The sequence below is a fragment of the Macadamia integrifolia genome, chromosome 8, assembly GCF_013358625.1.
Source record: "Macadamia integrifolia cultivar HAES 741 chromosome 8, SCU_Mint_v3, whole genome shotgun sequence".
NCBI lineage: Eukaryota > Viridiplantae > Streptophyta > Magnoliopsida > Proteales > Proteaceae > Macadamia > Macadamia integrifolia.
Window position 1 is genome coordinate 1,178,518 of NC_056564.1, and position 25,847 is coordinate 1,204,364.

Consider the following 25,847-nt stretch of genomic DNA (forward strand, 5'->3'; position numbering starts at 1 on the left):
CATGAGTAACCAAAAGCCGAAAAGCGTCACACCGTACCCCAAATCCTCAAATAACGATTCACAGCAAAGCTCAGAAGGATCAAGTCATTAACGGATCTTTGCAATTATTGTTGTTACTAAATATTATCTTGCATTCCTTCGCTCTCTAAAACGAAGAGGAAGGAGAAAGAAGAAGAGGGCTGAGATTGAAGAATGGCCCAGAATCCTTCAGAAAACGGCATCGACGGTGACGACGAAAGAGAAGAAGAAGAAGAAGACGAAGAAGAAGATGAAGAAGAAGCAGAGGATGAAGGAGAAGAGGAAGAAGAAGAGGAGGATGAGCCAAGGCTCAAGTACCAGAGGATGGGAGGGAGCATCCCTTCGCTTCTCTCTAACGACGCCGCCTCTTGTATCGCTGTTGCCGAGCGGATGATTGCTCTTGGTACCCACGACGGCACCGTCCACATCCTTGATTTACTAGGTAATCAGGTAATAATCTCCATCTTCGTTTGCCTGCCTGCCTGGATTTAACTGTCTCATCCCATCGTCTCAATACCTCACTTTTTTTTTTTTTTTTTTTCCTATTTGATCAATTGAAACTTGCTTAATGGGGTAAGCTCCCTTACTTCGATTTTATGGCTTTAAGCAAATTCTGTTATAGTTTATCACTTATTCTGTCAAGAACATCTTGATTTATTCTTGACTGGTGCTTATAGTTTGAGGGCCTAATGTCTCAAGCCTTCACAGTTTTGTGATCATAACCATCAATTAGGCAGTATTGGTTAGGACAATCACCCTAAAGGGGTTTGCATATCTATGTCCCAGCCTGCGACAGAGTAGGTCAAAACGACGTTCTGTGCGCGAGGTATTTGAGAAATGCCCTGAAAGACTTCGCTGTCAAAAATCTCTAACATAAGCTTTTGCGGATGCGTTCCATAGGTTGGAGACACCAAGCTCTCGACAGAAAAAAAGAAAAAAAAGAAAAAAAATAAGCAAGGGTTGCCCCTTATTGTGGTCAATAATTGACCATCAAAGTGCTGTGCACTACTGAGTACCTATAAAGTCGTTCAGTAGAAAATGACTGCTCTTTGGATTTGAAAAATTTCATGTATCTTTGAACTGATTTTTATCTACAATTTATTATTTATTTATTTTTTTGCAAAAAATGATACTACCATGTATTTTTTTTGCTTCGAAGTCTTATTATTTCATGTCATAATGACTAGGTATTTGCATCTGATGAGACTTCGACACTCTGTATGAAATTGATCTCTAAAAATAAGTCAGCAAATAGGTTTTTGGTAAAAAATTGAAATTGTTTGGTTGCATCAATTGAAAAAAATTTCATGAACAAGGAATTTTCATTTGGTAACATACATTTTTTTAAAATAGATTTAAAGTCAAATTGGGTGGTTACCAGCTGATTGATACAATATCTGAGGATGGATTTGAGAATATTGCGTCCTATCATAGGAAGAAGGAATGAAAGAAAAGCATAAAACCAAAACTGCTAGTAGGATTATCTTACGGGACAAAGGAACATATTGTTTTTCTTATTCGCAACAGTTGATAGCACAAGTCAGATGTATGCATTTCCAAATCTTTCACGCTTCCATGAATGAAACCTCCTCCCCACCCCGAAAAACATGAAACATCCCCACCCTTCTCCCTTAACTTAAAACTATTATTCACAATTGACAATTCTCTATTGAACGGTTAAAGTAAAAAAAATTCACTCTGCACTTTTCGTAGACATTTAAAAAGCAGATCCCCACATCAATGTGATGCAGTGTAGTTTCCTAAATAGGCTTGTTTTATTAGGAATAAGCATAGGGTTGGGTTCCATACATGTTGGGCCTTTGATCTCATGTGTTTTGAGTGTAATAGGCCACTTTTATGGGTCTAAAAGGGAGGGTATAAGATTGAATACGGGATTACTAGTTAGTTTCCATTTTCATTAGTTTCCTTTTTAGTTGGGCTTGATTTGAGTTATATTTGTTTCCTTAGGAGTCAAGTTATTAATTGAGTCAAGTTATTAGTAGTTAGTTTCCTTTTTCAACTAGTTTCTAATTTCAGATTCTTGACTGGTGCTTATAGTTTGAGGGCCTAATGTCTCAAGCCTTCACAGTTTTGTGATCATAACCATCAATTAGGCAGTATTGATTAGGACAATCATCCTAAAGGGGTTTGCATATCTATGTCCCAGCCTGCGACAGAGTAGGTCAAAACGATGTTCTGTGCGCGAGGTATTTGAGAAATGCCCTGAAAGACTTCGCTGTCAAAAATCTCTAACATAAGCTTTTGCGGATGCGTTCCATAGGTTGGAGACACCAAGCTCTCGACAGAAAAAAAGAAAAAAAAGAAAAAAAATAAGCAAGGGTTGCCCCTTATTGTGGTCAATAATTGACCATCAAAGTGCTGTGCACTACTGAGTACCTATAAAGTCGTTCAGTAGAAAATGACTGCTCTTTGGATTTGAAAATTTTCATGTATCTTTGAACCGATTTTTATCTACAATTTATTATTATTATTTATTTATTTATTTATTTATTTTGTTGCAAAAAATGATACTACCATGTATTTTTTTTGCTTCGAAGTCTTATTATTTCATGTCATAATGACTAGGTATTTGCATCTGATGAGACTTCGGCACTCTGTATGAAATTGATCTCTAAAAATAAGTCAGCAAATAGGTTTTTGGTAAAAAATTGAAATTGTTTGGTTGCATCAATTGAAAAAAATTTCATGAATAAGAAATTTTCATTTGGTAACATACATTTTTTTTAAAATAGATTTAAAGTCAAATTGGGTGGTTACCAGCTGATTGATACAATATCTGAGGATGGATTTGAGAATATTGCGTCCTGTCATAGGAAGAAGGAATGAAAGAAAAGCATAAAACCAAAACTGCTAGTAGGATTATCTTACGGGACAAAGGAACATATTGTTTTTCTTATTCGCAACAGTTGATAGCACAAGTCAGATGTATGCATTTCCAAATCTTTCACGCTTCCATGAATGAAACCTCCTCCCCACCCCGAAAAACATGAAACATCCCCACCCTTCTCCCTTAACTTAAAACTATTATGCACAATTGACAATTCTCTACTGAACGGTTAAAGTAAAAAAAATTCACTCTGCACTTTTCGTAGACATTTTAAAAGCAGATCCCCACATCAATGGGCGGAATGTTCTTACTTGGGTGGGTAGTGGTTACCACTTTGAATAAACCAACAGCCCCAATTCGGTCCAATGAGTTTTTGTTCTTTTCCTCTCTTCTAGTGGGTACTTGTCTCAAATGATACTTGCAACTAGAGTTCTGCTGCCCCAGTTCCTTTAGGGAGGTAGGTAGGGAGGGAGGGAGGGAGGTAAGGGTTGCGTGGGAGAATGGGGAGGGAGGGAGGGACATGGGGTGTGAGAAGAGGGGGGGGGGAGTGAGGGGTGGGGGCGGGAGAAAAAGGAGGGAGGTGGGGCACTGCTGCCTATTCTTCTTCTTCTCTTCTGTAAAAAAGCAATAGATATAGAGGAAGTTGTAGTTCTAAATCTCGGTTGAAACTGAAATTTCCCAGTTTTTAGCAGGGTAGAAAAGAAACCATGGGTTGAATTGAAAATTGTACTGGTTTCAATTGGTTTTCACAATATTTCGCAAATTTTGGTAGTTTCAATCAGTTTTGACCAATTTTGTCCAGTTTTGGGTCTTTTGACTGGCCCATGACATGTCAAAATTTTTCCCAAAAGTACCTGGTTTCGACAAGGTTTCGCAGGTTTCAACCCATATCTTGGTTTCGAGCTGGGTCAAAACCTGCCGCGAGATCGAAATTCTTATCCTTGGTTGTAAGATTAGAGTTAAATGACATGTTTGCTTTTTTTGCAAGCATGTGCCTCATTAAACACTAAAGAGAGAAATAGATTTGAAGTGATTTCAATGAGAGTTCACCATTTCAGATGAAATTGATTTCAAATTCTCATAAATATGTTGAAAAAATATACTAAACACCCTAATTTCAATTTATAACCCCATGAAATATTGTACGAAATCATACCATAGAGAGCCTTAATTTCTCTGTCAATAATGAAGAAGTCAGGCTGCATTTGGCCTTTATTATTGCAGACTTCATTTGTTTTGCCATTGATGTTGATATCGTATGGTTACTGTTTGTCACTACCAAAAGGATTAAACTCTATTTCTTTCCATGAACAAGATCTGTTTTACACCTGTTATATTTTGGTTCCTTGAAATTTTGACCAATGTTCTTTCTCAATCATCCTACTTATATATATATATATTGTTTTTATTTTTATGCAGTGCACATTTTCTTGCGTCGTATATTTATGTTTATAGTTTGAAACTAATATGCTGCACATGTGCCACTTACAAGGTCATCACTCATGATTCTGGTTTCGTACTTTCATATTGTCTAACTGCTTCCATAACACTTGAGGTTCAATATGTGTGGTAGTTTAAGCTTCGGTTAAATCTGATGGTTGCTTTTGCTTGCTAAATTCGTTGTTCACTTATTATTTTTAATGAGTACCCTATGCCACTCTGATCCAGGTTAAGGAATTTTCTGCTCACAATGCTACTGTCAATGACCTTAGCTTTGACATAGAAGGAGAATATATAGGAAGCTGTTCAGATGACGGATTTGTTGTTATAAACAGCCTTTTCACTGATGAAAGCATGAAGTTTGATTATCATCGTCCTATGAAGACCATTGCTCTAGACCCACTTTATTCAAGAAATTCTTCTCGAAGATTTGTTACTGGTGGTCTAGCAGGTCATCTGTATCTAAACTCAAAAAAATGGATAGGCTACCGTGACCAGGTTCGTGCATGTTTTCTGCTGAAAGATAGTTTCTATGATATAGAGATAATGTAGGAACTCAAAGGTTAGAGATGATGTAGGAACTCAAAGGAATGTTGTGAATTGTTGAGACTGAACTATGCCTGTTGTTCAGGTTCTGCACTCTGGTGAAGGTCCAGTACATGCAGTGAAGTGGAGAACAAGTTTTATTGCTTGGGCTAATGATGCTGGTGTGAAAGTTTATGACACTGCCAATAATCAGCGACTTGCATTTATTGAGAGACCACAAGGAAGCCCTCGTCCTGAGCTCTTGCTCCCTCACTTGGTTTGGCAGGTTGGTAAAAGATTTATGCCTTCTGTGTTTGGTAGGACACATGCTGACTGTCGTCTTAACTCAATTTAGGATGATACTCTCTTGGTTATTGGCTGGGGAACATCTGTAAAAATTGCTGCGATCAGAACAAATCAGTATAATGGAACCAACGGGATACAAAGGCCTATATCCATATCCAGTACAAAGCATGTGGATATTGTGGCATCTTTTCAAACAAGCTATTTCATTTCAGGAATTGCTCCCTATGGTGATGCGTTGGTTGTTCTTGCTTATATTCCTGAGAAAGAGGATGGAGAGAAGGAATTTAGCAGTTCGGTTCCATCTCGGCAGGTATCTTCTTCTCACTCTTTTATATTTAATTAGTTAATGAATGATGGAAACTTCTATCTCAGTTGTTACATCAACTGATCACTGAATATGTTTGTTGTAATCTACTGATGTATTGGCTTAAAAATCTGATTGTGTAATTGCTATAACTTGTATTGCTTTCTTGTATGATCCTAATGTCATAATTGATTTCTTGCTAATAGACCATCTCTTTTGCATGAGAAACCGTGGGTACCTGTCCCGTTTCCGTGTACAACTGGTGTTCCAATACCCATGTGCATTTCTTGGGGCAGTTCAGTTAAACATTCTAGAATGGTTGGGATGCTGGTCTGGTATTGGTGAAATCCCCACCCAATGTGGCCCTGTTTCTTGGTCTTCATTAATTTGTGCACCAAAAAACAGTGAAACACTACCTGTTTGCTACCATTTTTATCATACCATAAAAATAGTGGAATGCTGCCTGTTTGCTACCATTTTTATGTTACAAGATGACCGGGAAGCGTCCAGGCGACTTGGTCACCTAGGCTGGCGCCTGGGCACCTTGGTGTCGCCTAGACACCATGACAACTATGCGTGAATGTGTCTGGTTTCTTTTTCCTTTTCCTGTTCTTCTTCTTCTTGTCAGATAACTCGGATGTTGTGATCTCTCTTTGTTTGACACATTTGTTTTGGATCAGGGAACTGCACAGAGGCCAGAAGTACGCATAGTCACATGGAAAAATGACGAACTTGCAACAGATGCACTTCCTGTGCATGGCTTTGAACATTACAAGGCAAAGGATTATTCCCTTGCTCATGCTCCTTTCTCAGGTATTTATATATTTTTTCAATTTATATCACTTTGAATCGTTGTGCTTTATTACATGGTTCTTGTTTTGATTAATGTTATTCTATGATTGCTGTTAGTTGCATGTTGAAATAGTTTTGACTTTTTATTGGTTATGCATTAAAATGTAGGTAGCAGCTATGCAGGTGGTCAATGGGCTGCTGGTGATGAGCCCTTGTACTACATAGTATCTCCAAAGGATGTAGTAATTGCAAAGCCTAGGTTAGTGCCTTTTTCTTTCTTTCTTTTTTTCTAGTAAAAAGTTAAGGATATATATACATTCTGAAATTTCCGGCCTAACAAGGATTGAATGAAATTTGGGGTAAAATCTTTCTGGCTTTACATCTAGGACCCTTTTGTGACATCTACCTTGATTGTCACTCTTTTGACATCTTACCCCAGTGCATTAAACATGAAATTCATGTCTGGTTTTGCTTTTTCTGCTGTTGAGAGTCCCCAAAGAATTGCACATACTGTGGCTGAAACACTATAGTGGTTTCATTCATGACAGTTTGTTCAAATTGTTCTAAATTACTTCCTCTATGAACAAAATCCAAATCTTACTGCGAATGACTCATATAATTGCTGTGAACTGTGAATTTTTGTTTCAAGAGTGGTTGCTAACATTGGCTGATTGATTCATGACGTTGCATTTTGTTTCTAAAATACTGCCAATTTAACCAAAATCCATTTTCGGAATGACTGAAAAATGAATCTACTGTTTTTGGTAAATGGAGGCCACTCCACTCACTGGTGTTTTCTATCTATCCCCATTGGATGCTGAACCTCTGTTTCAAGAGTAAAGAAAGGTTAAATACCAGTTTTGTTAATAGATAATTGCTGGGAACAAGGTCTATGGGTTGGGTTTGGATTGGGGATATGTCCATCAGATCTTGATCTGATCCAGTCTGGATGGGCCAATTCAATCCACTTAAGCACACCATGGGTTGGTCCCAGAGGATCTAATATAGAAAAAAATAGGGGGTTTTATTGTTGAAAATGTAATACTAGAGAAAACTAGGGTTTTATTTATTGGGTCTGATTACCTGCAGCCTCTTGAATTTATCAGGTCTCAATTTTGGTTTATTTTTATTTTTTATTTTTCCTTCGCTCATTGACCACCAACAAAAGAGCTTCTATAACATCCCTTTTGATTATGTTTGAGAGAATGGAGTAATGTGATCATTGAGTCGACAGCTCCATGGGTCTCATTGGTTAAGTTGAATTTTGATAGGAGTAGTTTTGAAAATTGAGGGCCAGCAGGTACTGGGGGTGCATTCAGAGATCACAATGGCAACATCCTTATTGTGTTCTTGGGTCCCATTGGTTGGGCAAACTCTAATATTCAACTCAACTCAGTCTTATCCCAACTCATTAATGTAGGCTTGGGGCAAACTCCAGTGCTGCAGAACTTAAGTCAGTGATCCAGGGGGCTTGTGATCTTCTCATTTTAACCATGGACTCACCTTGTGATTGAGAGGGACTCTACTCTAGTAACCAAATGGTTATCGCATAATGGACAGGTTCCTTGGAGGCTGGCGCATCTGTTTATGAGGGCAAGACCAGAACAGTGAAAGATCAAGCAGCAAGAGGGGTCTAAGCCTAAAATTTATGGGAAAAAAGAGCCGGTACCTAAAATTTATGGAAAAGAGCCGATGGAGAATATCTCTATCTCACCCACAATTTGAACTTTGAAGTACTGTATGCAATGGATAGTGCTAGGTTACCACAATTTGGATACAGATATAGAAAATTCCCAGAGAAAGGTAACTGATATAAAATATCAAACAAAGAAGAAAATGAATATCCAACAAGCTACAAAGAAGAATAACTGAATCTATTGCAGTTATCTCAGTGCTGTACCTCTGTAGAAATTCTTTTTTCCCTGCAATAATTTCCTTAACTTTGATCAGCATCAGATTGGGGCAGTGGTAATTCATTGCATGTGAATTTGTTCAACCTGCTTGAGATAATTTTTTTCATTGCTTTTGTTAACAGTATGAATGGTGAGAATGCTTGTGTGTTCTGACTGATCACACAAGCCCTTTATTTATAATATGCAAAAATATATAGTCGTAACAGGAGTACAAGTCTAAAAAGCATAAACTAATTACAAGTATACCCCCCATCCATCTACCCCACTCTAACTAGGGTAGGTGGAGCCGTGGAAGGGGGAAAGTCCCAATGTGCTCCTGCGGCACACTTAACCCTATTTCTAACAGTTTTCCTTTTTCGGTTGGAAACTATATCTGATTGCAGGGATGCTGAAGATCATATAACTTGGCTTCTTCAACATGGATGGCATGAAAAAGCATTAGCTGCTGTTGAAGCAGGAGAGGGACGTACTGAGCTTGTTGATGAGGTATGATGAATTTATTGTTTCAATTTTCTGTGGTTGTTTACTTCACTTGATTGGTGGCATTGCTTCATTGTATTCTCTTTCCCTATTCACTGGTTTCTAATTAAAAACTCAAATTGACAAGTTGTTTATTGTGATTGAAGTTGTACTATGCAAGAAATGATTGGTTATTATTTTTTAGAATCAGTTTAAATTTTCTGAAGGTTCAAATACTCCCCCTTTTACCCATATTCCCTTTCAAACTGTGTTTTCCTCCAACTCTGCTAACAGTTGAGTTAACACGGGGGCTAAAGAGCTCCACAGCAAGAAATATCCTCTCTCTCTCTCTATATATATATATTGAGGTTTGCAGTCTTGGCTACGGCCTGCAACAGTGATTCCAGCGGAGCATCCATTGTTGGCTTTGCAAAGGACATGCTTTTTGATTCAAATTCTGAGACGAGATTGTTCCAATTATTTAGAGAAAAACTATGTGGAAGTCTGTAATTGATCGAACTCGAATCATCTCCTTGCAACAAAGATCCACCTTCCTTTCTACTTCCACTCTCTCTATCTCTCTCTAATCTCCTGAACAAAGGATCTAAGCCACATAAACTCAGCTGTAGTGTGTGAGCCATTGCTCTATGTTTAGCTTCAACACTAGTACGAGCTACTATAGTTTGGTTTTTTACATCTCCATGTAACTAGATGAACTCCGAGAAAGGTATAATAGCCTGTAGTAGATCTCTGATCACCATCAGCACCAGCCCAATCAACATCGGAATAGCCAATAATATTGATGTGTCAATTACGGTGATAAATAAGACCTTTCCTTTCAGCACCCTTGAGATATCGCATTATACAGCTTGCTCCTCCTAATGTACCTGCTAGGTGTCTCCATAAACTGTCTAATCACACTAGTGACAGGATATATTAGGTCAGATAACAAGAAGATAAATAATTTTTCCGAGTAACCTCTGATATACTTATGTTTGTCTATAAATTCCTTGTCGTCAGATTCTCCAAGTTTTACACGAGGGTCTATAGATGCTTCAAGCTTATAGCCTAGCTTTCCTGTCTCACTTAGAAGGTCAAGAACATATTTCCGTTGACACAAGCTAAGCCCTCTCCTGCTTTGTATAACCTCAATGCCAAGAAAATGTTTGAGAGCGTCCAAATCTTTCATCTGGAAGTGTCGCTTTAAGTATAACTTATCCTGCTCAATTCCAGACAAGTCAGGATTAGAAACAAAATTATCAATATGAGGGACCATTACAATAACTTTAGAGTCTTGACATCGAATGAATACATAATGATCTGAGTAACATTGAGAAAGCCACAACCAACAACAACTTTACTAAATTAATCAAACCATACTCTCAAGGACTGTTTCAACCTATAAATTGCTTTGTTCAGCCTTCATTTTTGAGAACTCCCCCTCCCCCCCACGGGGGGCAACATACCTAGGTCGTTGCTTCATATAAGCCTCCTTATGCAAATCACCATACAGAAAAACATTATTGATGTTTAGTTGAAAAGTGGCCAATCAGGGTTAACAACCAAGGAGTCAAAACTCTTAAAGAATTCATATGAGCAACAAGTGAGAAGGTTTCAAAATAGTCAACTCCATATGATTGAGTGTATCCCTTAGTAACCAAACGAGCTTCAAAACCCTCAATTGAACCATTAGGGTTATATTTAATGCTATACACCCAATGACACTGCACAAGATCCTTAGCAACAGGTAGATCAACCAGAGTCAAAATCTCACGAGAAAACAAGGAATCCATCCACATCCATGGCCGAATTCTACCCAGGTGGGATAAAGCATTCTGGTATTTGGTAGAAACAAAGTAAGAGGTCAACGAGAGGGAAAATAGGAAGATGGGAAATAGAAACATAATTAGCAATCAGATAGGCAACTAAAGAATTATGAATATAGGATCGAATACCTCTCTGAAGGGCACTAGGAAACTCATTAGGAGAAGAAGATGAACCTCCAGGCAAAGACTCAAATTGAGAGGTGAGGAAAGACAACAACTGGTGGTGACTGCTTGGGATAGCACTTGTGTACCTGAAGTGGTACCCCTGCATAAATAGGGTTAAAATCTTTAAAAGGAATGACCTAAGGGATATGTGGGAGAGTAGGAGATATAAGACCCAAGTCAAAAACAATAATGTGAAAGTAGGTAGCATTTTCAAAAGTTGTAACACCAACACTAAGAAATTGCTGGCAGATGATAGGATCATAATAACAATGTTAGCCTTTTTGGGTGCATGAGAGTACCCAAGAAAGACAACACTTTATAGCACGAAGAGAATTTATAAATGGCAGGACAAAGATTATGATCAAAACATTTGCATAAAAAAAATACGTGGTTGTAGATCAAATAAGAGGTTGTTAGAGATAAGTTTCTTTGTATATTTCCTTCTTTCTTGCCATTTTACTCAACTAATTGTATATGCAATTGATTTTGTGATTTTGTGATTTTGTGATGATTCTATGACTGGTGGCATTTCTAGTTTCTTTCCTGGGTATTTGTTGAATATATATTTTTTTCTCTAAATTTTTTTCTTTTATCTTATATTATCTTGGCACACTTTAGTAGCTTAGTTAATTCTGTGGATATAATCTTAGAATTATTCTATATGTAGGATGTTGCATCCTAGCCTAAAGTTTTTCATTTTGAAATGTTTATTTTTCTTAAATGTTTAGGTGGGCTTGCGATATCTTGATCATTTGATTTTGGAAAGGAAATATGCTGAAGCTGCATCTCTGTGTCCCAAGTTATTACGTGGATCTGCTTCTGCATGGGAGAGGTAGTGTAAATTGCCTAGTAATTGTTATTTTTATAAATTATTATTATTATTTTTTTGTTGGATGAATAAAAAATTCATTGCCAAAGGAAAGAGAAGGGGGATTGTAGTCAATACAACAAACAACTTACAAGGCCTCTCCTCAAGGGGGAGGGAGGCAAGGGCCTGAATGAGAGAATGGAGAAACCACAATAAACTACAGTCAGACTATTTCAGGGAGACAACACGTCAAGAGGGAGCATAGCTAGCAAAGACCCAACATCAAATAAGGAAAAGTCTTAAATCTGGACATTGCAGACCATTTTGAGATTGTATCTAGCTGCAATAAATGCAGGCTTGCCTACTGGAACACAACAAAATGACCAAGCAAAAGGCATGACCACATGTAATCATTCTATATTGAAGGCCAAAATCCTTCTGGGCAACAGAAAAGAGCTTGTTGGAGCTTGAATTGAGATTGAACTTCATCTTGTTTGATGAGGGAACCTTGTACATCCAAAAAACCCCCTGATTCATCATGTAGGGAGGGATGGAGCTGCAAGAGCCTCTTAGAGGTGGGTAAGGAAGAGGCCAAGTGGGACAACTTCTTGGGATATGATGGGGAGCTTTATGATTCCAGTGGTAAAAACAAAGGGTGGGACGATGGAGGACCGAGGAAAGCTAGGGGGAGAAGATCCCAAAGGGACAGGGTGGAAAACGGGGGAGGTGGGAGAGGACCCTTGCTCGGGTGAAGAAGGGTCCAGGTGGTTCATACAGAGGTCGGGCTGGTTAATGTCGAGGTCTATGTGTTAGGAAACATGTCCACACTCCTTGCTATGTTTTGGTATTAACAAACAAACATACGTCTTTAAATTGGTTTGATAAAATGTGATTAGCTTGAAGAGAGTGTAATTAGCTTGAAGAAACACTTAGAAGGTCGAATCAAGACATGAAGCTTAAAGACATGGAATAGCAAACAAGAAGAAAAGAAGATGAAGTGCCAAAGAGTGGAAAGTTCAAGTGAAGAAGAAGACCACTAGGATGTATTGGTCACTTTTAATGTAATTTGTAATTTCCACATATATATATATATGTACTCACCACATGCATGTGCATTGCATCATACTAGAATGACCATAGAGCATACCTTGACCAAGTATGGAAAGTCTCTAAGTGGTGTGGAACACACATTAACCTGACTCAAGGGTATTTTAGGGAATCTTAAAATTAGTATTAGGAGATGAAACCTTCATAGAAGTTGTAGGAAATTGAGTTGTGATTCCAACGCAACTGATCTCAGATCAATTTGAAGTCGGACCGAAAAGTTATGGTCAAAACACTGACGACTGGTCAGTATGACAACATTCTGTCAAAACAGAGCATGTCATGTTGGCGGTCGACCGGCTGGAAGCCCCGGTCGACCGGAACTGTTCGAGACCATAGGCGGTCGACCGGTGGTCCCAGAATACGTCCGTTAGAGCCTGATTTCTTGCCTAAAATGCTTCACTAAGTTCACCTATAAATACCCAAACCACTCTTAATTAAATATTCATTAAGAAAGAGCTTTAAGAGCAGTATTGTAAGCATTCAAGAATTATATTCTACTTGAGTTCTATTACACCAATCCCAACAAAAGGCTCAAGTCTCAATCAAAGTCCTCTACTCTCTCCTGTGCAAGTCAAAGCCATAAGAGAGGACTTCACAAAAGGTGCATCATTCATATCTCATTCTCATCATTTGCACCACACTTGAGGTATTCCTCCTATTCCACTATTTCCTATTTATTTATGTTTTTACAATTCTAGACTGTACTTAGGATTGTAAGGATTCTCTTATCCTAAAAAGAGAAAGGTGTCTCTCTCCCTCCAAAAGAGATTGTAAAGGCGTCTCTCTGCCTGGAAAGGGGATTTGTAAGGATACTCTTATCCGTGAAAAAGATTGTAAAGGTTTTCTTCCCTACCTACCGTACTGAAAGGGAGAACTAGTGGAATTTCTTACAAGAGGATTCTTGTAGGGAGTGGACTAGACTCGGATTGAGTCGAACCACTATAAATCTTGTGTTTTGTGGTTGTACTTGTTTTATTCTCTCCGCATTATTTTAACTTGCAGTCACACTTGTGACCTATTTATCGAAAAGAGTTGAATTCCACTAGTATAACCTATTCACCCCCCTCTAGGTTATTTCACTATGCCCAAGAGTGGGGTAGAGGAGGTGGATTGGGTGAGGTGATGATGGGCCAGAGAGGTGGAAGGAAGATGGGCGAGGGAAGGGGCCAGAGTGCTAGAATGAAGTTGGGCTTCGTGGGCTATTCCGATAGCCATGTGGTTAAACTGAGATAGGTGGGCCTAAGTAACAACCCTTTCAACATTATATAAGAGAGGGCCTAGATGCAATAGGTTGGGCTGAATGAGGGCTGAGGTTGGAAGGGAGCTCAATATGATGATGGTTTTGGAGAGGGATGAAGTGGGATTGGTGTAGAACTGTATCATTGACAATGAGCCCTACCCCGAGGGGGTAATTGGGAGGGATAAAAGGGGAGGAAAAGGGAAGTCTCTAGATTTTGAAGGAAGAGGGATCGTACTAGGACCAAGGGGAAGGTGCAATAGCCTGGTTGAAGGCGCAAAGGGATGAGCGATGGTGGTTGGCTGCGTCGTTGGGGGATTAGAGAGCTCAAAGAGGTGATGGCGATTGGTTGGGGGGCAAGGTTGTTCTTGTGGTATAGGGGTCAAAGGTGGCCAGAGCTAGAGGGAGAAGAGAAGAAAAAGTTGAAAGACACAGGATAGCAAAGGGAGGTGAGTGGCTGTTGGAGGGAACTGAGGGGTGATAGAGGCCACTTGGAGGATAGACAACAAGGGAAGAGGTGGCAAAAGTGATTGGCATTTTGGGTGTACTGTCAGAAACGTCTAGAGTTGCCAAGTTTGCATTCTCAGATTGTCCAACGGTCAACTGGCCAGCTCCATGTCGACGTTGTCTTCTCCGGGGTATTTGGGTGGTTGGCTATTGGGAGATGAGCTGGAGGGTGGTAGGGTTGATCAAAGAGATATGATTTCCCATTGGAAAGGGGTGTAGGGTATCAAAGGTGGTTTGATGCATGGTTCAAGATCTCGTCGACAATTTCGGTAAATTTTTTTTTGTCGAAACGAAATGTTATATGAATTACTAAATGTGCATCATCTCAGTCGATATTTCGGTCAATTTTGGCAAAATGATACCAACCACCCTTTAAAAACACGTGACTCACGAGTAATTACAACCCCATCCCATTGGTCTTGCCTGGTTTCGACTTTTTTGCTTTGTTAAAGCTGAAAAGTGTCTCCAAGGCTTGGTTTTTGCCACATCTTCATCTCAAGAACAAGGACGAACATTATTTACTTGTTTTACTACCTATAAAGAACACATCACACGATAAAGGGAGAAGATCTCTCCCAACTGATCCTCTGCATATTTAAGGATGATTTACAATGCATATGAGGAGAGGTTCCTCTATGGAAGGAAACTATAGGTGGCATTGAGTCACAATGCTTATTACTATTCAAACTACAAATACTTCTTCAACTGTGGGCATCTTCAAAATATACTTGCCATGTTAGTCTTTGATTGAATGGGAGAAATCTTCTCCTTCGATTGTGTGAGGTGTCTTCTAGATAAACTTGGCATGCTGGTTTGACTAATTGAGAGAAATCCTCTCCTTTGATTGTGTGGTGTCTTCAAGATAAACTTGCCATGCTGGGCTTTGATTGATTGGGAGAAATCTTCTCCTTTGATTGGGTGAGGTGTTTTATGTCATAATATGGCTGTTTGACCACCGAATCAAGCAATCGAGACATTAAAAAAAAAAAAAAAAATCTCGCGGGCGAGATCTCAGTATTTCCGTGGTTTTGAAACCACCAGAAGATCAACACGAAACAAGATTTCGAACCTTGGTTGGATGAGGGTGGTGAGGGTTATCTGATGTGGTGGGTGGGGCTGGTGAGTAGTGGTGGAGATTGGGCTGTGGAGCTGCGCGGAAGGCAAGAATCAACAGAGGAGGTGAAGCAGGAAGCGTTCTTAGAATGTCTGAAAAACTTACAAGGCAGGCAATGGGGAGGGAGCCAGTTGTAGTAAACCTCTTGTTTAAAGGTGTGACCTTCATCGTTGGCCACAATAATGGAGGCAGCGGGAATGGAGTCGGTTGAAACTTTGACGCATGTTCGGGCAAAAGTTAGCCTGTCCATGGTCTTGGTTCTCCTATCTGAGAACAAGGGCTTACCTAGAACCAACTCAAGGATACTTTGGCGGTCTTCACACCAGAAGTGTAGGAGGAGTCCAAGGAGGGTAATCCATAGAGGGATGGTGGAGAGGTTGATGCAGTTGAGTTGCAAGAATTTGTTGCACTGCCAGAGAACTATAGGTTTACGACCAAAATTGTAGGGTGTGAATCTTGTCAGCCACATCTGAGAACCTGAAGATGAAGAACCCGTTGTCCAAGAGGTATGTATCGACAACTCCACGCATCTTCCAATGTTTATACAGTGAAAGATTAACAATGTTTAATGGTGGCCTGCTGCCGACGAAGTGACCAACAAGCGCACAGTGCCATATCTTGGCTTCAGATTCCAATAAACTTGATGGACAGAGGGTCACCTTAGAATCCCTGAAGAAGAATGGGGAAACAAGGTTCAGGTGTAGGTCTTCTCCTGATGGTGAGCTAACTTGGCCAAACAGGGAACTCCAGGTCACTCTGTCACTTGGGGAGGAGGCAGGGATGCAGAAGGTGACAGCGGGGACTTGGGGGGACGGTGGTGGAGCCTGGAGGTGGCGGAGCCACCCCAGGAGGGCTGGGATAACAACGGGAAGGGACTCAGGGAGGGGGTCTCCATAACAGTGGGAAGTACAGATTTCTTTCTGGGCCTATGAAAATTGTCCTTGCTGCAATATTGTTTCTTCATATTGCCTCTTTAATTCATCCCTTGGGTAAGTGCACTCGACTCCTTCTGCCTTCTTTCTGAAGGATCAACAGAACAAGATAAAAAGTAGAAATTGGAAGCATTGTCATTGAAGGCCCTTCGGTTAAATTCTGACTCATCACATTCCAACATACTCAACAGAGCACTTGTATTCATTCAGTCAAAAAGCTTTACGAAGAATAAACTCAAACAGAATATAAGAGAAATACAATTCTGAAGGAGCTGGGCTCTACAAGGAAAAAGAACTCTGAACATAAGCAACTTCATAGCAACCCTGAGAAAAACCCTTGCTTGTACACTCAAAACAGGACCACCAAATAATTCTCCCTTTATCAGTCAAGAAATTGCTAACCACATTGACCTTCCTTAATGTAGGAGTAGATTACAAGAAGCTAACCCCCACAAGTACAACCCAAACAATACAAATAGTAGCCACAAATTATAATTAAAGAGCATAAGGAACAAGAGTTTAATAACTCACACAAGACCCAACAAAATAAAGCCCCAAAAGTTACACCCAAAAACCAAACCCTATGGGAGAGAATAACCCTGCGCAAGGGATATGGGAGAATACCTGCGGTTGGGGCTGTGGACCTTTGTTGAGGTTGAGACTTGGGTCAAATGTAGGCCTGTAGGGGAGGGACAAAACCTCCAAAGATGAAGGGATTCTGCTGGCTGGTGTAGGAGATCTGCCGATTCTTGATTTCTAGCTTCTGGAGAGAGAAAAGGTCAAGAACTCCCAGAACTGATGCTGTCCTGCTTGGGCAGGTCTGAGAGGAGGATTGAGGGATCCTTTAAGCACTAGGAACAGCCGCTGGAAAGGCCTGAGTGAACTGAGACCTGATGCGAACAGAGGGCTGTCGGCTGGAATGTCAAGAGAGAGAAAGTCTAGTTGATCGATCCTTGTTTTTGAGTCTTCTTGGGCTGTTCGATTGAGGTGCTTGGATGGACAGAATTAAAGTTTGAAGGGCAGATCTGGAACTCTTTATTAACACCAAATAAAACAGAATTTAAAAGTGGAAAGAGGAAAGAGACACGTGGGAGAGGTGGTGGCTATCTCAGCCTGGGCTTCTCACCACGGCTATCTCAGCTGCTCTAAGCATTAGTTGCAAACTTTATTTCATTTAAATCTGAGCAATAATGGTACATATGCCTCTCTATTTATAGAGGGAAGTTTACAATCATAATATGACTAGGAATTCAAAATAGACCTAGGATAGGCCTAGGACTAGACACTTCTATTGCAACTAGGACTAGAAATAGGCTAAGACTAGAACTAGGACTGACAGACCTTAATAGGACTTACAATCGATGGGTCTAATGGGCCCTTATTGAATTAAAACAACTTAAATAAAAACTGTTAATATAAATCCCGTTTTCCTACTTTCTACCCATATTTAGGCACATTAAAGTAGCCCATTGCAAATAAAACCCATGGGATCAAAGGCCCAACACATACATAACCCAACCCAAGGCTTATTTGCAATATAATAAGTCCATTAAGTGATTTATCTACATCATTCCTGGCTCCTACCCCTATCTGCTCCTTGACATCTCATTACAACAGTTCACTGGGTGTTTGTACTGCAACCTCTGATAGACATCTCCATTACTTTTTATTAATTGGACTGTTTCTCACAGATGGGTTTTCCACTTTGCTCATCTCCGCCAGCTTCCGGTGTTGGTTCCATACATACCAACAGAAAACCCCAGGTTGCGTGATACTGCTTATGAGGTATGTAATTATAAATAGGTGTATGTTTTCCTATCAGTCTCTTACAATATGCACTCAGTTTCCAATTGACAACTGATTCAACTTTGCAAGTATTGTATGTTATGCCGCAGGTGGCTCTTGTAGCCCTAGCAACAAATCTATCTTTCCACAAAGATCTCCTATCAACTGTTAAATCCTGGCCACCAGCAATATATTCTGCTTTGCCAGTGATATCGGCAATAGAACCTCAATTTAATACTTCGTCTGTGACCGACACACTCAAGGAGGTAAAGATTTATCATTTATTATGTCTTTCTATTTATACTGTCCTGTAAATGGTTCTGTCTCGTGTTGACAACGATTTCCATTGCAGGCATTGGCTGAGTTGTATGTAATTAATGCACAATATGAGAGAGCACTAGTGTTGTATGCTGATGTAAGTTTTCTAATGGCACATGAGTTGTTACACATGGCTATACAACCAACTGAGTTACACTCAGTCAAAAACATAGACAAAGCGTGACTCGGTGAATGTTTCTTGCTTCGACTTTGATTTTGTTATTTATTTATTTATTTTTTTTCATTTTTCAGCTTATGAAGCCTGAAACGTTCAACTTCATCGAAAAACATAACTTACATGATGCCATTCATGACAAGGTATGGTAATGCGAGATGAGGTTGAAGTTTTTGTGAAATCACCAGCATTTCAGTGGTGTGTAAGGTTAAAAAGAAAAGAAGCTGTTGATCTACTTCTGAATGAATGAACAAATTCTTGTTGTTAGTAAGGGTCATTAAATTTGTTGGCATGCTTTTGGCTTAGATGAGATTGATTTTTGAGCCTTTTTGGATTCCATCCCCCCCACCCCCTTTTGCTGGATTTTGTTTTATCAACTTCATATCTTATGCATTGTGTTTTTTTTTTCTTTATAATAAACAAAAAGAATGTCCTAGAGTATGTTGTCTCCTCTAATTTGCAGTTTTTTAAATTATCTGAAGTGTTCTCATCTTGTTGGGTTTATTACATGGTTACATGTGATATATGATCTGGAAATTGTATATCTATCTTATGTTTTTTTTTTTTTTTATTTGCAGGTGGTTCAACTGATGGTATTAGACTGCAAACGTGCAGTCTCTTTACTGATCCAACACAAGGACATGATTACTCCATCTGAAGTAGTTTCACAAATCTTGGATGCTAGTGACAAGTGTGATTCAAGATATTTCTTGCACTCGTATCTGCATGCACTATTTGAAAATGATCCACATGCTGGGAAGGATTTCCATGACATGCAGGTATATCTATGAGTGGTATAAGGTGAGGTAGTAAAGTCTGAATCTGGTTAGATATAATGCTTTTGTTTTGGCTGCAGTCCCCTACTTTCTACTTGTTTGGGTTGTCTAAGACTATGGTTGAAGTTTTTCTATAGTTTTCAGATCTTTTTATCAACTTCTATATTTGTCATAGATTTGAGATTTTACGGAAAAAACTCACCTCATAAAATGAAACTTGTTTCCATTTTCATCCTGGCGGAGATTTTCCTTTCAATTTGGGAGTTTTGAGATATGTGCCGTATCAAGTTTGTCCTCAAATAAGCTGATTGGAGGGAAAGGATTCATGTAGCGGACCCCTTTCAGTTGGATAAGGCTGAGTTGTTGTAAATGCCTGGATATTTGCTTTGACATTTGTTTTTATTTGGTCGGCGGCTACATTGGGTGATGTTTCCTAAGAAATAGCTGCTTCTAGTTTTCCTCATTTACAGTTCTCTAATCTTTTGGCTTCTTACTCTTGTGTCACATTGTTCGAATTAAATATCGTGTTGTTGCAGTAGTTATAATCATCTGTTAGGTGAACAAAGCCCCCCTTATGCTCACACTTCCTTGAACTATATTAAATTTTCTAAATACTTTCTGTTAACTTCTCATTCCTATTTATATATCTAATGATTATTATATTTATATGTCTGTTTTACCTCTATAGGTAGAGCTCTATGCAGATTATGATGCAAAGATGCTGCTTCCTTTTCTTCGTAGCAGTCAGCATTACACGCTTGAAAAGGTTTGTATTGTAACCAGATAGAATAATGATGGTTCCTTTTTAATACTGTGATAATCGAATGACATTCTACCGTTAAAGTTCAGGCATATGACATTTGCGTCAAAAGAGATCTTTTGAGAGAGCAGGTGTTCATCCTTGGGAGGATGGGAAATTCAAAGCAGGCACTTGCTGTTATCATAAACAAATTGGAGGATATAGAAGAGGTAACCTTGTCTCTTTCAGCTATTCTAATTTTGAAAGAGGTTTTTCTTCTCGATGAGACCTTTTCCCTTTCCAATTCCTATTTCTATGGTAATTGAAGTCTGGGATTGACTGGTAAAGCTTTGTGACTGTCACAGGCTATTGAATTTGTGGCCATGCAGCATGATGATGAACTTTGGGAAGAACTAATCAAACAGTGTCTCCACAAACCTGACATGGTAAAGATAGGAGTTCATTTTTGTTATATGTTGATATACATTGTTGTGGTCCTTACTTAACAACTTGAGCTTTTGGGATGAGCGGTTATAACATGGTGTCAGAGCTAGGAGGTTGGGTGTTCAATCCTGTTAAGTGTGAGGGATTTGTGTATTGTGTTGTGCCCCCTTGGTGCCACATGATGGTCACATGCAGAGCTGTGTCTGTGTGTGTGTGGTGGCCTGCATGTGCTGGGGGATGATAATGATATGTGTTAATATACATAGTTGTTACCTTGACAGCTCGAACTTTTGGGATAACCGGTTGTTACAATTTTCATTGTGAAAAATATGCACACATATGACTTGTCATTATAGAACTCCACACTTCCACTGCTTTCTGGTCTCTTACTTCATTAATGTTTCCAACAATCGCAGGTGGGTGTGTTGTTGGAGCACACTGTTGGCAATCTTGATCCACTTTATATTGTAAAAATGGTGCCCAATGGCTTGACGATACCCCGGTAAGTATAATCAATTATTATTTGCTTGCATCTTGATTTGTTCATTTCATTTTTCTTGAATTTACTCGAAGTGGAATCCTTTGCTGGCAAATGGATTTTCTATGTTTAGTTATTTTTGTTGAAGAATTTGAGACTTTCCCAGAGGTGTAAGTTCATTTCCATTGAAGGAGCTTGCTGATAGTGTCTATATTTGCATCTTTTTGTTTTTAGTTTCGGGAATTGTTGTAGTTGGTGTTCATGCCAATCCTCTATCCTCTAGCTATTCTTTCCTCTTAAATAAAATTCTGTTATCCATCAAAATATTTGTTTGAAATATATGCGAGTTAGATATGAGAAAGGTGAAATATCAAAATAATAATTTTCTTGCACAAAATGGTGGTCCTTACAACTCATTGATTGAATGTGGAGCTAGATTAGGGTAAGAGTTTGCTTATTAATTTGCCCCAAATTTTGCCAATTGATAAATTGGATAGAGGTCAAATTTTTATTGTTGTAACCTGATAGGAAGGATGACTGGTTCAGTTGGGCCTTCTGTCAATCAAAAGTTTTTAAATGCTCTTTCCGAATGCATTGACCTCATTTTTGATATACAAAAAGTAATTCTCTTGGATTTATTTGAAAAAAACTGTCTAAAATTAATTTTCGTTATTCTGCCATTGTAGGGATTTTTTTCCAGGTCTGTGTGCTATGTTAGAAGACGTGCTGGACTAGGAATGATTTCTAATGAGTCAAGATGATACACTACAGTCCCCTTTATTCTTTTGGGAAAATGATTTGTCATCACTGGAACATTTCAGTACTGGGTTGGACCGAGTGAGGTCAGGATATAAGTTGGGACATCTATGTTACAGGAGTTATGAGCTTCAACATGGTCGATTCATTAAGCTAATTCCATCTTTTAAAATATCATGTATTGTGCTAATCGTTGTGTCTAAAGTTGAATCTATCTTTTAAAATATCATGTATTGTGCTAATCGTTGTGTCTAAAGTTGAATCTTCCATATCCTGTGACCATAAGTTCTCCAAAATATCTCACAGCCTGCAACAACTATTTGAACTTTCTCCTTGTGAAAAGAGTTGCTCTCCAGACAATCACTTGATGTTATCTGCATTGAATTAATATGCAATCTTTCCTATGGAGTCATTTTCTCCTCACTTTTTAATTTTTTTTTGTCTTGTTTCAATGCCTTCTGAGTGCCATTTAATTCCCCTTGTTTACGCACAACTGGATTCTCTCAAAACTCTTTGGCCGTCCAGAGGAATAAATAAGATATTGCTTGTTATTTGTCTTTGTGAAAAAAGCAAGGATGACTTATCAGAAAAAAAAAAAAAGGAGAAAGCAAACCAGAATCTATGAAGAGGTGAATAAAGAAACAGAGAGAGACGATGGCGAAGATGTAAGAACACTGTTGAACCACGATTCAGAATGCACTCTATCGTGGTGGTCCAACGTTATTTATATATCTAGCCCTGGTAGGTGATAAACAGACTCGTGTAGGAGTCCTACTAAAACGTACGACTCTAGTTACAAACTAATAAGGAAACTAGAACATAAACACACAAGGAGAGTGAACCATAAACATATCATGATAGTGACAGTTCCCCCCACATGATCAATAACAGTGAACCCAACAGCCAATAGAGTCCCCACAGGGGATACGACAACAATACCAGTCTTCTCACAGTATTTTTGTTGAAGTTCCAATTGATGCATGATGCATCCATAATTGTAAGTCTTTTGATTTAGTCATTTCCTAATATCTCTCTTTTGAATTGAGTGCACAAGACCAAGAAGCCATGAAAATATTTCTTTCTGCTGTGATCTCATCCGTGTTTCTTCTGCAGTCTTAGGGATCGATTGGTCAAAATCATCACTGATTACAGGACTGAGACATCTTTAAGACATGGATGTAACGATATCCTCAAGGTATTCTGGGACCATTCTCCATTGCAACATTCTAATTCATCCTCAATGCCAACTTTTTATTTGCCTTATTTCCTGCAAGAAGCTGTTCTCTTAGGCTTCTTCGCTTTTGGGATAAATTTGGATACTGAATGTGTTCTTTGCAACTGACAGGCTGACTGTGTCAACCTCTTGGTTAAATGTTACAAGGAAGCCCGGCATGCAGTTTGCTTGGGTACTGGAGAAGAGGAAACCCGAGCAAAAAGGGATGATAGAAGAGCAGCTCAGGCAAATGGAAAAGTAGCTGGTATGGGGACAATGGAGCTCAAGTCAAAAACTAGGGGTGGTGGAAGGTGTTGTGTGTGTTTTGATCCCTTCTCTATTCAGAAAGTCTCGGTCATTGTATTCTTCTGCTGTCATGCCTACCATATTACCTGTCTCATGGATTCCACAAATTCCACCAGTCGTAAGAGTGGGGCCCAAGGAACTTCCCAAGAATCTGTATCAAATTATGATTATAGTTATGAAGAAGAAGAAGATGATAATGATGATACCCAGTCGGGTGCATCTCGCATGCGTTGTATCTTATGTACGACAGCTACAGGGTCACATTTGTAAATTTGTTTTTTGGTTGGGTGGGGGGGGGGGGGGGGGGGGGGTGGTGGTGTGTTGTTTGGGTTGGGAATTGGGTTTGATAGGTGTGCCATTCATTTCAAATGTGTTTTCTTGCGTGTGAGGGTATTAATTTTTTGTATTCTAGTTGATGATATATATATGTCCGAGGCTTTTCTTTTTGCAATGAGTGTAGAGAATTGTCCAAACAGTTTTCCGAGTATGATTTGTATTGCTATTTGGGTCTTCTGCTTTGGAATTCTTAGTCAATTGCATCGAAATTTGGGCTCAATTTGGATGGTTGTGGCAAAGATTTAAAGAACATCGATTGTGGTTTGAATCTGACATTGATATTATCTTGATCTTTGAGGGAATTTCGGAGGTATCCGAGGTCTTGAAACGTGGAATCAGGCGCAAGATTGGCTCCATTGATCTGATTCCGATTTGAATCGATTAGGGGGCGTTTGGTTCAAATTATCCATTGGATCAGATTCCAGGGATTCAGGTTCTCATTTAAATAAAACCGTGTGGTTCATATTTTAAAGCAATTGATCCGGAGTCGGCGTGTTCAACTGAATCACCCATTTACACTAAAACCCAGGACTCAAGTGGATTAATCTGAATAGGTAAATCCAGAATCGAGTCAAGGGATTCCAGGGTTCATATGAAAGGTAGAGAATCAGAGTGAATCAACTTTTATCAGGTTTTTCCCTCACTTTACCCTCATTCGCTAAAAGTCGATCGACACTTTTTGGTGAAAGTGAAAATGCGAGGTGAGATTTCCTCCTCCTCCTTCTTCTTCTTCTTCTTCGTCTTCTTCTGCTTCTCAGTTGTGTTTTCTTTTGTCACACATTTACCCGCTTTGCATGGAAGACGATCGCAGCTGATAGCCATCTGAAAACCAATGCTGTATTCAAGGTGCGTTTGATCCTCTTTATGTGTTTTCTTCTTCTTGTTATTCGTCTGTGTTTTACTCATATTATTGAGCTTAGGTTTCTAATTTTTATGTTGTTACCTTCATATCTAGGGTTTGCCTCTTAGGTTTCTATTTCACTGTGTAAGGTTTACACATTTGGCTTAGACGATCGGCTGCCGAGGGTAGTGCAAAATCCATCTGAAGTTTGCGGTATGGTCTGTTATCCTCTTCAATAGAAGATTTGAAACCCTAATTTGGGAATTTGAAGTTTCAGATATAGCATAACAGTTATTTCCCCCCTTTGCTTCTACTCCTCTCTTGGATAACTTGTTTTTGTTGTATGCAGGTTTCTTTGCTCTCGATTTGCCCTATTCCTCGGAGATGAAAACTTTGCCATAGAAGTGTCTAACCAATTCCCTCCAAAACAAAAGGAAGATTCAAGACTCCACAAGACCAGCAAGTTCTCTGTAGTAGCTAAAGGAGGTTCTGCATCAAATAGGTCATTGCCTTTTTTGTTTAATGATTTTTTTGACTTTTATCCTTTGAGATTCTACTAATCAGAGCCATTTATATTATGTTTGTGTGGGATTTGGAAGTTTCTCAATTCTATTTCCTTTCATTGTCTGCCGTTGTTGATATTGATAGGTTTTCAGCATTTGGATTTTGCATGATAGTTGTTTAGGTTCCATGTTTTAGATTCTTTGTTAATGGATTGATTCATGAAGTAACCGTGGCAAGTATTTTTATTCCAATATATATATTTCTACAAATAGAAATAGTTTGTGTATAAATTCATGAAATGTCTTCCTATTTTGTCAACACTTTTAAGAGATGTGTCTTTTAAAAAATAGCAGATTTTACAGCTTCCCATGATGTTGTTGCATAGTTCAGACAACGAGAGTAGGTTTTTTTTTTTCTCTGTTCACCAATAACGGGAATAGTCATTAGAAAGAGAAGATGGCATCTGAAGAAGACAGCAGCACCTTGTGGACATCTGCTCCATTAAAATGTCCATAATCTATGGGTCTCTGCTGTAGTAGCGGTAGCAATGGCAGTTAAAACAGAACATCTGTGTGGTGCTACTGGAAGATTCACCTGAGCCTAAGATCAGTATAGTTGTTTTCATTATTATGGCCCATCCTTTAGATACCCAAACGAAAGTCAAAAGCTCCCGTTTAGTAGATTGTGTCTCTCTTTAAAGGTACAATTATGTTTTGAGTTGCATCAGCTATTCTGAGGTATGTCAGTGATCAGGTTTGAAGTATCAACGCATATCTTTCATGTTATTGAATATCTACCCATTTAATATAGAGGCAAAAAAAAATGAGATTGTTGGTTGTACTGGTAATCTGGTACTTTATTTTCTGAATGATGCC

The 25,847-nt window shown here is 39.0% G+C and overlaps 1 protein-coding gene and 1 long non-coding RNA gene across 3 annotated transcripts; both read left to right on the forward strand.

Moving 5' to 3' along the window:
- Positions 1-23,847, forward strand: LOC122086621 (vacuolar protein sorting-associated protein 41 homolog). Of its 2 annotated transcripts, XM_042655572.1 has the most exons (19): positions 2-468; positions 4,535-4,804; positions 4,938-5,117; positions 5,187-5,447; positions 6,122-6,254; positions 6,402-6,492; positions 8,530-8,632; positions 11,325-11,428; positions 17,993-18,086; positions 18,197-18,352; positions 18,439-18,501; positions 18,657-18,722; positions 19,158-19,358; positions 20,044-20,121; positions 20,205-20,324; positions 20,460-20,540; positions 20,955-21,040; positions 22,886-22,967; positions 23,118-23,847. In XM_042655572.1, exons 1-19 carry the CDS (start codon positions 193-195, stop codon positions 23,559-23,561), a joined length of 2,889 nt encoding a protein of 962 aa, XP_042511506.1. In that variant the 5' UTR covers positions 2-192; the 3' UTR covers positions 23,562-23,847. The 2 variants fall into 2 exon arrangements, with proteins under 2 accessions (XP_042511507.1, XP_042511506.1); XM_042655573.1 differs by lacking the exons at positions 22,886-22,967; positions 23,118-23,847 and adding an exon at positions 21,703-22,195 and having other exon boundaries at positions 1-468.
- Positions 23,848-24,331: 484 nt separating this feature from the next.
- Positions 24,332-24,955, forward strand: LOC122086183. Its single transcript, XR_006142354.1, has 3 exons — positions 24,332-24,473; positions 24,583-24,681; positions 24,818-24,955. It is a non-coding gene; the product is annotated as an uncharacterized LOC122086183 (long non-coding RNA).
- Positions 24,956-25,847: the final 892 nt, after the last annotated feature.

Excerpts from the sequence above, each read along its gene's own strand:
- LOC122086621 (XM_042655572.1), top strand. The coding sequence starts at position 193 with ATGGCCCAGAATCCTTCAGAAAACGGCATCGACGGTGACGACGAAAGA. Across the intron at positions 4,805-4,937 it reads GGATAGGCTACCGTGACCAG|GTTCTGCACTCTGGTGAAGG; the intron begins GTTCGTGCATGT and ends CCTGTTGTTCAG. Across the intron at positions 18,353-18,438 it reads TGACCGACACACTCAAGGAG|GCATTGGCTGAGTTGTATGT; the intron begins GTAAAGATTTAT and ends TTTCCATTGCAG.